Genomic DNA, 12499 nt, shown 5'->3' on the forward strand with positions numbered 1-12499 from the left:
TTCTTCTTTATTTTTATTTTTCAGATGGAATCTCATTCTGTTACCCAGGCTGGAGTGCAGTGGTGTGATCTTGGTTCACTGCAACCTCGGCTCACTGCAACCTCCGCCTCTGTAACCTCTGCCACTGCAATCTCTGCCTCCTGGGTTCAAGTGATTCTCCTGCCTCAGCTGTAGCTGGGACTACAGGCATGTGCCACCACGCTCGGGTAATTTTTGTATTTCTAGTGGAGGTGGGGTTTCGCCATGTTGGCCAGGCTGGTCTTGAACTCCTGACTTCAGGTAATCTACCTGCCTCAGCCTCCCACAGTGCTGGGATTACGGGCTTGAGCCACTGCACCTAGCCCTAAGAGGGAACTCTAAAGGTAGCTCTGTAAGTATCTGCCTCGTGGTTACACACACAGGGTGACTGTGAAACCGCCTTTGCAAAAATTACAACTGAGGAAATTAGGACAGTGAAAGAGATCAGACCTAACCGACTCCATCTTGCTTCTAACCTTTAAGCTGTCCTTGTTCATTCCTAGGCATAGGCCTGAACTAACTTTGGGAAAGAATTCCGTTCATGTTTTGACTCTGAAACAAAATTGATAATAGCTATTTCCCTAAAAAAAACAAAAAAACAAAAAAACCCGTTGTTGCCTGTGGACCAGTCTGCCTTTGCAGGACTAACAAATTAGCTACAAGATTAGAAATTTAGTTTAGGGGTCATGCAACCTCTGGCTCCGAGAGTCTGAGCCTCCCCAGATTGCTCCTGCAGATAACATCACTATTGTAAAATCTTTTTTTTTTGAAACGGAGTCTCGCTCTGCTACCCAGGCTGGAGTGCAGTGGCGCGATCTCAGCTCACTGCAAGCTCCGCCTCCCGGGTTTACGCCATTCTCCTGCCTCAGCCTCCCGAGTAGCTGGGACTACAGGCGCCCGACACCACGCCCGGCTAATTTTTTGTATTTTCAGTAGAGACGGGGTTTCACCGTGTTCGCCAGGGTGGTCTCCATCTCCTGACCTCGTGATCCGCCCGCCTCGGCCTCCCAAAGTGCTGGGATTACAGGCATGAGCCACCGCGCCCGGCCACTATTGTAAAATCTAAGATCAGTGTTTGAGATATTTTGCAGATCCTGCACTCGATGGATCAGCTGACACCACCCAGACTGGTAATCTGGCTCAACCATTTCTGCCATCCTACCCAGGAACAGAAGACAGCAAGAAAACCACACTTCCACCCTCTACGATTCCATCTCCAACCTGACCAATCAGCACTCCCCACCTCCCAAGCCCCTACCCGCCAAATTATCTTGGAAAACAGAGATCCCGCCGGGCGCGGTGGCTCAAGCCTGTAATCCCAGCACTTTGGGAGGCCGAGATGGGCGGATCACGAGGTCAGGAGATCGAGACCATCCTGGCTAACACGGTGAAACCCCGTCTCTACTAAAAATACAAAAAACTAGCCGGGCGAGGTGGCGGCACCTGTAGTCCCAGCTACTCGGGAGGCTGAGGCAGGAGAATGGTGTAAACCCGGGAGGCGGAGCTTGCAGTGAGCTGAGATCCGGCCACTGCACTCCAGCCTGGGCGACAGAGCGAGACTCCGTCTCAAAAAAAAAAAAAAAAAAAAAAAAAGAAAACAAAGATCCCCCAAATGCTCAGGCAGACTGATTTCAGTAATAATAAAACTCCAGTCTCCCACACACCCGGCTCTGTGTGAATTACTCCTTCTCCACTGGAAGTCCCCTATCTTGATAAATTGCCTCTGTCTAGGCAGCCAGCACGGTGAACCCACTGGGCAGTTACAGCTGTGGCCATATAACTGCAGGTATTTTAGGAGTTAACTAGACTCTTGTGATAAACTGGGAATCCATTCACCTAATGGGGGAACAAATCTGAGTTCCAAACCCCCGGTTTATCAATTCCCAAGCTGGCAACAATTCCCATGCTAGCTTAGCTGAATGTATTTTCAGATTTTATTTTATTTTATTTTATTTTTGAGATAGAGTTTTGTTCTTGTTGCCCAGGCTGGAGTGCAATGGTGCGATCTTGGCCCACTGCAAATTCTGCCTCCCAGATTCAAGTGATTCTCCTGCCTTAGCCTCCCAAGTAGCTGGGATTACAGGCATGCACCTCCATGAGCGGCTAATTTTGTGTTTTTAGTAGAGACCGGGTTTCTCCATGTTGGTCAGGCTGGTCTTGAACTCCCGACCTCAGGTGATCCGCCCGCCTCAGCCTCCCAAAGTGCTGAGATTACAGGTGTGAGCCACCGCGCCCAGCCTATTTTCAGATTTTTTTTTTTGCATGTACTATAGCTTTATAATGTTAGTTTGCTCATGGAAATGTGTTGGGTGGCTAACTACTGATGATTCATCCTCACATTATCCCCATGTGCCTGTTGGTGTATTCTGAAAGTGGTTGGGAGGAACATCCCCTAATTACATGTTTCTGAATGCATTGTTTGTGTGGCCTCATCATCAATAAAGCTTCTCTTTATCGTCTATCTGAAGCCATTTTGAGAGGCAGTCACCCCTACGGTGATTACTGCCCACAAATCCCTTGGCATTCGAAAACAGCAGGCCTTGCATCAGCTGCAAACTAGACATAATTTTATCCATATCATCGTGATAAGGCTGATGAAGGCTGGTTTTGCTTCTTCTTCCTGCCTCGTGAGTCATTTGCAGATATTTCTGTCAGGCTAACCTCAACTGTCTTGCATGTACAACAGCAGCTTTCCTACTAATCAATTAGTCCAGGCACATTGACACAAGCCCCCGGATTTTGCAACATGATGGTGGTGTTTGATAATTACCATTCTGCTTTAGGTTTCCTCCAGAGTATGTTTCCTTTGGTTGCAGGTTTCAGGGGTAATAGATACTTTCAAAAAAGTTTTTCACTCAGATTCAGTTTTCTTGACAACATGATCAAGAAATGTGGTCTTTTCCTCCCATGGGTTCCTCAAAGGTATGAATGCTAAAATTACTATCATGCTAAAAATACATTTGTTATTTTTAATCTTTTTTTTTTTTTTTTTTTTTTGCTTTGATGAGTTTTGTTTGTTTTTTGCTTTTGTTTTTGTTTTTGTTTTTTTGAGACAAGGTCTTGCTCAGTCACCCCAGGCTGGAGTGCAGTGCTGAGCTCTCAGCTCACTGCAACCTCTGTCTCCTGGGCTCAAGTGATCCTCCCACCTCAACCTCCTGAGTAGCTGGGATTACAGGCATGCGCCACCACACCCAGATAATTTTTGTAGGTTTTGTTTTTTTGTAGAGGCGGAGGTATCACTATATTGTCCAGACTGGTCTTGACTCCTGGACTCAGGCTATCTGCCAGCCTTAGACTACCAAAATGCTGGGATTACCAGCACTTTGGGAGGCCGAGGAGGATGGATCACCTGAGGTCAGGAGTTTGAGACCAGCCTGGCCAACATGGTGAAACCCTGAAATACAAAAATTAACTGGGCGTGGTGGCAGACACCCGTAATCCCAGTTACTTGGGAGGCTGAGACAGGAGAATTGCTTGAACCCAGGAGGCAGAGGTTGCACTGAGCTGAGATTGCACTGCTGCACTGCAGCCTGGGCAACAAGGAGAGAAACTCCGTTTAAAAAAAAAAAAATTGCTGGTATTGCAGGATTACAGGCATGACCCATTGTGCCCAGCTTTGATGAGTTATGTTTTCAGTTTTTTCTTCACACAGCTTGTGCCTAATGCCTCCCAAAGGCAGGAATGCTTATAGTCATACATTGGCCTCCCTGTGTTTTGGAGCTTAGCATATTCATAGTGAAAATGGCTGATTGTATAATTATGTATTTATACAAAACGGGGGGGGGGCATACTTTTTCTTTCTCTCCTCCTCCTCCTCCTTCAAATGTAAAAATCATTCTTAGCTTAAGGTTTGTTTAAAAACTGGCCACAGGCTGGGCGCGGTGGCTCACGCCTGTAATCTCAGCACTTTGGGACGCTGAAGCGGTTGGATCACCTGAGGTCAGGAGTTTGAGACCAGCCTGACCAATATGGTGAGACCCCGTCTCTACTAAGAATACAAAAAAAAAAAAAAAAAAAAAAGAAAAATGGCCAGGCACGGTGGCTCATGCCTGTAATCCCAACACTTTGGGAGGCTGAGGTGGGTGGATCACCTGAGGTCGGGAGTTCAAGACCAGCCTGACCAACATGGTGAAAACTGTCTCTACTAAAAATACAAAATTAGCCAGGTGTGGTGGCGTGTGCCTGTAATCCCAGCTACTTGGCAGGCTGAGGCAGGAGAATCGCTTGAACCCGGGAGGTGGAGGTTGCAGTGAGCTGAGATTGTGCCACTGCACTCCACCCTGGGCCACAGAGTGACATTCCGTCTCCAAAAAAAAAAAAAAAAAGAAAAGAAAAGAAAAAAAATTAGGCTATAGCCTGAGCTTTGCCTGCCGGCCATAGTCTATAGACCCATGCTATAATACACGAGTAACTGGTGTTAGTAACTACAGTTACATACAGTAACTGGTGTGAGTAACACAGATAGAAAAGAATCCGGTGAACGGTGCCTTCATTTCTCGAATTTCCTGCTTTGTGTCAACATGCATCACTCAGATATGTGCTCTTCCTGTGGTTGCAATCAGTTTATCTTTGCATTCTGCTGTTTTAAAATTTAACGCCCATTTCTGTGGATTGGCATAGCTCACATTCTTGTGAATCACCCACAGTGATTCCTGAAGTGTCGTCCCCAGCCTCAAGCCTCTCTGCACTGTAATTGTGCTTCTTATCCTCAGATACCTGCCTTGCATTGGCCCTGGGTAAATGTTTCTCTTGGCTGTGAATAGGCAATTAAAATTCTGAGCCTTTTATGGCTCTGGATGCTTATCCCATGGAACAATACTCACCCAGGCGGATGGCCCACCAACGCAAAGGTATGTGCTTTAGGTTAGGATGACCTGGTGAAGGAGAATGTGATGCCTCAGCAGGGAGGGAGTGGGGGAGGAGAGGGAGCCGGGCAGCCCCCATCAAGGCCCCACCCGAAGCAAGGAATCTCTTTTGGAGTTGCCAGTCCCCCGACCAGCTCTGGAATTTTTACAATCAGAGCCCCTCCTCCGTGGCTGACAATGAAGGGCATGATGGCTTTCTAGTTTGTGTGCGAGAGTGTGTGTTTGGGGGTGTGTGGACTTTGCTCATCACCATCATTTGGATTTTTGGCTCTGGGGATCCCACCAGAGCCAAAAATTGGGGCACAGGCTCTGGAATCTGGGTTGTGAGGAGTAATTGAGAGATTGCGAAAGCGCCTGCCAGCACCTAAACAATCAATATGGGTTATTGGGTTGTGGTTTTTGCCTGGGGACTTTAAAAACCGGGCAGGCGGAGGTCAAAGGCCGGTCCTGCCAGCTCCCCACGGTCTTCTCCACCTTTGGGGCTGTCTCAAGTTCTAGATTCCGCGGGCCTCACCCTTGAAATCATCTGGGAATGGAATTATTGCTAATCCCAAAAGGGCTGACACACCACTCCCTGGCAAGGTTCCAATGGGTGGCAACATGATTTGTGTGACTGCCCCTGTTTTCCCTCAGAATTTGGATTTTAAAACTTTCAAAATACGAGATTTTTATTATATATATTTATTATTATTATTATTATTATTATTTTTGGAGTGCAGTGGCGCGATCTCAGCTCACTGCAACCTCCCAGGCTGGAGTGCAGTGGCGCGACCTCGATCTCGGCTCACTGCAACCTCCGCCTCCCGGGTTCAAGCGATTCTCCTGCCTCAGCTTCCCAAGCAGCTGGGACTACAGGCGCGCGCTACCACGCCCAGGGCTAATTTTGTATTTTTAGTAGAGATGGGGTTTCACCATGTTGGCCAGGCTGGTCTTGAACTCCTGACCTCAGGTGATCCACCCACCTCAGCCTCCCAAAGTGCTGGGATTACAGGAGTGAGCCACCATGCCCGGCCGAGATTTTAAAAATTATACGGATGACACCAGATCCCCAGAGCCGGACCTCTGGGTGCCTCAGCCCCGACAGCGCGTTCACACAGGGACCCTGTGGAGGACGCTGCCCCCTTGTGGTGGCGGCGCACCAGGCCTGCCGGACTACGTTGCCCCATGGAGGGGCCCGGACTGGCGAGCTCTATCTCTAACCAGCTGCCTCCTTCTGTGCCCTCTGCCGACGCCCCTCCGATTCCTCAGCCCCTCTGCAGTCCTCCACCTTTTTCTTTCTTTCCTTTTGAGACAGGGTCTCACCCTTGTCACCCAGGCTGGAGTGCAGTGGCACGATCATAGCTCACTGCAGCCTGGAACTCCTGCGCTCAAGAGATCCTCCTGCCTCAGCCTCCAGAGTAGCCAGGTCTACAGGCATGCGTTGCCAGACTCCGCTAATTTATTTTTAGTTTTGTAGAGAGACGGAGTCTCACTCTGTTGCCAGGCTGGTCTTGAACTCCTGGGCTCAAGCCATCCTCCCATCTCTGCCTCTCAAAGTGCTGGGATTACAGGCATGAGCCACCACGCCTAGCCAATCCTCCACTTCTGTTTAGGTGCTGTGGGTAATGTGGCCCAGCAGGGGGCTGGCTGCCATGAAACTGGCCGGGGATTCGGGGATCTTCATATCCACATGGATGCATCTTTAGGATGAGTTCTATTCTTTGCACATTTTGCTATAGAGCAATTTTAAAAACCAATCAGCCACACTTTTTTTTTTTTTTTTTTTTTGAGATGGAGTTTCACTCTTGTTGTCCAGGCTGGAGTGCAGTGTCACGATCTTGGCTCACTGCAACTTCTGCCTCCCAGGTCAAGTGATTCTCCTGCCTCAGCCACCCGAGTAGCTGGGATTACAGGCACGCACCACCATGTCTGGCTAATTTTTTGTATATTTAGTAGAGACGGGGTTTCACCATGTTGGCCAGGCTGGTCTCGAACTCCTGACCTCAGGTGATCCACCTGCCTCGGCCTCTCAAAGTCCTGGGATTACAGGCATGAGCTACAGTGCCTGGCCATCAGCCACACTTTTTGAGCAGCCAGGGCTGTGTGGCTGGTACAAAGGCCTTAAGGTTTGAAAGGGGCTTGGCTCTTTTTAAAAACTGAGGGCAGGGAAGGTGGGGGTGTGTGTGGGGACTGAGCAGAATGAGGGAGCCATGGGAAGGAGGGGTACAGGAAAGACTGGTGAGGGGCCACCATCGTCAGGGTTTAGAATTTTACAGTAAGAGCCCTGGAAAACTTTGAAGGATGGGGAGGGACTTTGCACTTGAGAATAATTCCTTTGGATTGCTGGAGAGGGGATTGTGGGGGCCCTGGAGTCTGGCTGGGAGCCAGAGAGGAGGCCCTGGGGGCTGTACAGGCAGGTATGGGGGTGTTGCCTATGGACTTGGAGTGAAGGATTCCAGAGGCCCTATAGAGGTAGGCTGGGTTGGCTAGAGAAGGAAGGATCGCGGATGTTCCTCAGGCTGGTGCAGCCCAGGGGGGAGAATGGAGCTACAACTCATTGAGATAGGAACAGACTGGGGCAGGGATCACTGGTTCTGTTGGACAAGTGGAGTCTGTGATGTTGAGTAAATGGTCTGATATAAGGGGAGGGGGCTTGAGTTCTGTTGGAGGCAGAAACCTAGAGGAAGGAGCTTTGGAAGAGCCCAGAGATTTCTGCTGGGATCCAAGAGCAGAGCTTGTCTGCTTTCCTTTTGTCCTGGCTCACCTCACCCAGACAGGGGCAGACCCCCACCATAACAAGGAGACCAAAAAGACACAGGGGGCACAAAAGTGAGATGCCTGTGGTTTATTGAAGGGAGCAAGGCCGGTAGGCGTGGACTCAAAGCACGGCAGCGGCAGGGGCTGGAGCAGTTGGGGATCTTCGGCTTCTAAATCCTAATTACACAGTAAGCTTTTGTCTATTTTTTCCTAAAACAAATAAACAAAGAAAGAAACAAACAGAAAAGCTCAACACAACAGTGAATGAATTGCATAGTTAGGCAGAGATGATGAGCCATAGAAACTTTAACATCAACCGAGAGGTGCAGTCAACTCTAGGAGGAACTGAGGTAGTAAGGGCTTGGATTGTTTCTCAAAAGCCTCTTGAAAAATAGTAAGAGGAGGCTGGGCGCGGTGGCTCATGCCTGTAATCCCAGCACTTTGGGAGGCTGAGGCGGGTGGATCACCTGAGGTCAGGAGTTCGAGACCAGCCTGGCAAACATGGTGAAATCCTGTCGCTACAAAAATACAAAAATTAGCTGGGCATGATGGCGGGTGCCTGTAATCCCAGCTGCTTGGGAGGCTGAGGCCGGAGAATCGCTTGAACCTGGGAGGCGGAGGTTGCAGTGAGCCAAGATCGTGCCATTGCAACTTAGCCTGGGCGACAGAGCAAGACTCTGTTTCAAAAAAGATCACTGTGCTGCCTGCCTGGGGACAGTGGCACTGTGACTCTCCTCTCTGGATTAGAAACAGGTCTGAAAACTGGGGCAACCCTGCAGCCCCATTAGGAGAAGCCACTTCTAACCAGTGTGAAGTGAAGGGCGCTGGTTACCATGAGCTTAATGATGCTGTCTCTGGCCTTTGCGGGGAGGGTGTCCACCAGCTTCTTCAGCTGAGCCCCTGCCTCACTCATGTCTTGATCAGGGCTGAAAAATCCCATGGCAGCCTCAAAACTGGAGGGTGTGTCCAGGAACAGGGATTCAATGACACGCAGAAAGGTCGGGCAGATCTCTGCGGAAGCTGCAACACAGAGAAGAGAAGGCATATGTCTCCAGGCCCCTTTCCAAGCTGGCTAGCTCTCTGGCTGGGTCTGCCCGGATGCAAACAGCCAGGCCCATCAGCGGGAGATAGCACCCTTGTCATCGATGGGCTAGAGTGTGAGATCTGCTGGTGCTCTAAGAGGTTGCCTATTGGGTGCTGTGCGAATACTTTCTGGATTACGGCCAGCTTTTTGTGGATTGCCCGAGTCTTCCTTGGATTTCTTGGATTGAGGTGAGCAAGGTGCCACTTTTTTTTCTGTTAGAGGTCAAGGCAGGGTATTGATAACAGAAGCTGCTGGCCTGATTTGTTAATGCCGTGTGGAGGCTGGGAAGAGGCCACTGAGGGTTTTGTTACCCGCCGGAAACTTGCCTCTCCTCAGTGGCTAGGGATGCCCTGAGCCATGCTTCACTGCGGGCATGTGACAAATTCAGGCTCTGGCAGGAAGAAGCGATTGTAAGCCGGGTGCGGTGGCTCACACCTGTAATCCCAGCACTTTGGGAGGCCGAGGCGGGCGGACCACGAGGTCAGGAGTTCCAGACCAGCCTGGCCAACATGGTGAAACCCTGTCTCTACTAAAAATACAAAATATTAGCTGGGCATGGTGCTGGGTGCCTATAATCCTAGCTACTTGGGAGGCTGAGGCAGGAGAATCACTTGAAGCCGGGAGGAAGAAGTTGCAGTGAGCCGAGATCTCGTCACTGTACTCCAGTCTGGGCAACAGAGTGAGACTCTGTCTCAAAAAAAAAAAAAAAAAGGAAGAAGCCATTGTGATTGTACCAGCCAAACATGGGCCTCCCAACCTGGCCGGGAAGTGTGGCACACTCAGCTCATGGACAGAGCAGCCACTTGTACCGCTGCATTCCCTTCAACACAGAGCTTCAACACTGTGTTTTCTTCTCAGGTCCTTACAATCAGGAACATGGGGGAAAGTCACCATTTTCTACCCCCTGCTTGCCTCCATCTTCCCAGTGAGTCTTAAATCCCTTGTCCTTGAATTCTCTGCCTCCCGTACAAATTTGCCTTCCCTCCTCTGACTCCAGGGCCTCTCTAGAAAGGGCCACTCTAAGTCAGACCCTCTCCAGAACTTAGGTCCTTGCTTTGTAACTTACTATGTCACCAGGCAAGTCACTCTGTCTTTCCGTAGCTCAGTTTTCTCATCTGTAAAATGGGAACAATATCCCTACTTCATTTTATTTTTTATTTTTTAAATTTTAATTTAATTTTAATTTTATTTTTATTTATTTATTTGTTTTGAGACGGAGTCTCGCTCTATTGCCCAGGCTGGAGTGCAGTGGCGCCGTCTCGGCTCACTGCAACCTCTGCCTCCCAGGTTCAGTGATCCTCCTGCCTCAGCCTCCCAAGTAGCTGGGACTACAGGTATGCATCACCATGGCTGGCTAATTTTTGTATTTTTAGTAGAGACAGGGTTTCACCATGTTGGCCAGGTTGGTCCTGAACTCCTGACCTCAAATGAGTTGGCCTCCCAAAGTGCTAGGATTACAGGCGTGAGCCACTGTGCCTGGCCCAGTATCCTTACTTCATAGAGTTGTTGTAAGAATGAAAAGAGAGGCCAGGTGTAGTGGCTCACGCCTAATCGCAGCACTTTGGGAGGCCTAGGCGGGCGGATCATGAGGTCAAGAGATCGAGACCATCCTGGCCAACATGGTGAAACCTTGTCTCTACTAAAAATACAAAAATTAGCTGGGCACAGTGGTGCGTGCCTGTAATCCCAGCTACTTGGGAGGCTGAGGCAGGAGAATCGCTTGAGCCCGGGAGGCGGAGGTTGCAGTGAGTGAACTGAGAGTGTGCCACTGCACTCCAGCCTGGCAACAGAGCTAGACTCCATCCCAAAAAAAAGAAAAAAGAAAAGAGATACTATGTGAAAGGGTGACAGTGATTGTCACATTGCGTGAAGCGTTAAATATTGTATGTGTGCGCACACAAATAGACAAATGAAATGCATCTGACCCACCCCTTAACATGTTTCAGAACTATCTTGCTCAGCCACCCACCTCTGTACGCAGACAGCACTGAGATCTAATTAATACACATTTCAGTCCAAGATGATGTCATTTTCTCTGAAAAACAAATAAGCCTTGCTGCAAAATAGTTGTTCCTACTGCTTCTTGGTTTGGGTTTTCTAACTCCCCAGTGTCATAAAACTTATCTCCATGGGTGCTGTGAAGCTTTCCAAGTGAATTAATTGGAGTTTATTTATTAAAAAACAACAACAACATTTTCAGACGAGAATGGAAGAGGCTGATGCAGAGTGAAAAACAGAGTTAGATAACCCAGTTCTCCAAAGACGGGGGATCTTGGAGAGAGGTGTGATCCTTCCTTCCTTCTTTTCTCCCCTCTCTCCCTCTCTCCCTCTCTCTGTCCACCCCTCTTTCCCCCACAATTCTTTTCCTTTTAATGACAGCAGCAACTACTCAGAGACTCCTAATCCCTTTTGCAGAGGACAGAAATGTTTAGAAAACTCCACTCTGGGTTGGCAGTTCCCCAAAGGGAAGATCTCTTTCTGGAATATTCTTCTGTGCCCAGAATGGGATACCTTGTCTTGGGTTGGGTTTCTTTTGGGGTCATGAGTCCCTGCAGTTCCCCTTCCAGTGACTTCAGCTGCCAGCATGGAGTGGAGACCCCAGCCTTGGAGGCTGCACCAAGGTCTCGGCATCTTGGGGTGTGTCCAGGTCTGGGAGGAGGGCCTCATTATTCCTATGCTGGATGCACTCATCTTTATGAGGTGTCCTCCACCCCTCCCTCCAGCCTATTCCATTCCCTGGGATTCTGAGGGTTGCTGGATATGGAAGATGGGACCCTTTTTATGCTTCCTCACAGCCTGGGGCTCTCTCCAAGTTCCCAAGATGAACTTGCTCACCAGACCCAGTTTTCTGAGACTCAGCATGCCCAGGTCCTCCCAGCGGCTACAGAGCAGACACGGGCAGCTCACCCCTTCTTCTGAGCAAAACTGGGGGGTCCTGAGAGTTCCTAAGTCCAGGAGGGAGGGAAGGGACTCTGAGCACTCACCGGAGCTGCAGTAGAGAGCCAGCGTGACCAGGGGGAGGGTGACAGCAAGTTTCATGGTGGAGGCGGGGGATGCTCTGGCCCATCAATGATTCCGTCTCTGAGACTGGTGGGCTAGTAGGAGACATGCCCAGCAAGGTGCTTTTTATATGCTCCAGGCGGCAGCGCCCAGATGGGGAAGGGTAGGGCAAGGGCTCTACGTAAGATACCGCACTATTTGCTTGGGCATTGGCTCGGCGGAATAGGTAAATATTCCCGTTTCTCAACTCAGTTTCTGTCCCCATTGAAACTGAGCTCACACAATGGGCCCCTTGGGGGTGGAGTGCCGAGCCATGCCTGAAGGCAGTGAAGGGAACCCATGTCAGAGGATGGGGAAACCCAGCTGCCTGTGTCAGTCACTGAACCTGGGCACTGGGGCAGTCCAGGTCAAGAGAAGCAATTGTGGAGCCCACCTGGAGAAACTGAGGCCCAAGGTCCCTCCCAAGTGGCAGGGAGAGGACTAGGACTAGGACTTAGGATGCTGACACTCCACTGGGCTCTTTCATAGGCTCCCCTCTGAGGAGGGCGACTGAACCTTAAGCCAGGAAAGTGACGTGGTTCGGAGCATTGCCGTGGTCAGACTTGGGGGGGCCCTGGACTGTTGAACAAAAGGGACCCTTCCAGAATTCCCATCAGAAACCCGAGCCCTGCCACAGGCTGGGTCTGTTCCCACCCAGAAGTGCTCTCAAGTCCTGTGCTCCTGATGGGCCAATTGGCAGGACCTTCAGTCCTTATCTCACTTGACCTCCCAACGGCCTTGACACCTGCGACCGCTT

The 12499-nt window shown here is 49.9% G+C and overlaps 1 protein-coding gene across 1 annotated transcript; it reads right to left on the reverse strand.

The window, feature by feature from the left end:
* Nucleotides 1–7692: 7692 nt before the first annotated feature.
* On the reverse strand, nt 7693–11803 carry SCGB1A1 (secretoglobin family 1A member 1). The gene is made up of 3 exons (XM_005577595.4): nt 11688–11803; nt 8452–8639; nt 7693–7829 (listed from the first exon to the last, which is right to left on the reverse strand). Exons 1-3 carry the CDS (start codon nt 11740–11742, stop codon nt 7797–7799), a joined length of 276 nt encoding a protein of 91 aa, XP_005577652.3. The 5' UTR covers nt 11743–11803; the 3' UTR covers nt 7693–7796.
* Nucleotides 11804–12499: the final 696 nt, after the last annotated feature.

The sequence above is a fragment of the Macaca fascicularis genome, chromosome 14, assembly GCF_037993035.2.
Source record: "Macaca fascicularis isolate 582-1 chromosome 14, T2T-MFA8v1.1".
NCBI classification, from domain to species: Eukaryota; Metazoa; Chordata; class Mammalia; order Primates; family Cercopithecidae; genus Macaca; species Macaca fascicularis.

Coding starts and splice junctions, on each gene's coding strand:
- SCGB1A1 (XM_005577595.4), bottom strand. CDS start 11,742: ATGAAACTTGCTGTCACCCTCCCCCTGGTCACGCTGGCTCTCTACTGC. Junction 8,640..11,687: donor GGCTCTCTACTGCAGCTCCG/GTGAGTGCTCAG, acceptor TCTGTGTTGCAG/CTTCCGCAGAGATCTGCCCG. Junction 7,830..8,451: donor ACAGCATCATTAAGCTCATG/GTAACCAGCGCC, acceptor TATTTGTTTTAG/GAAAAAATAGACAAAAGCTT.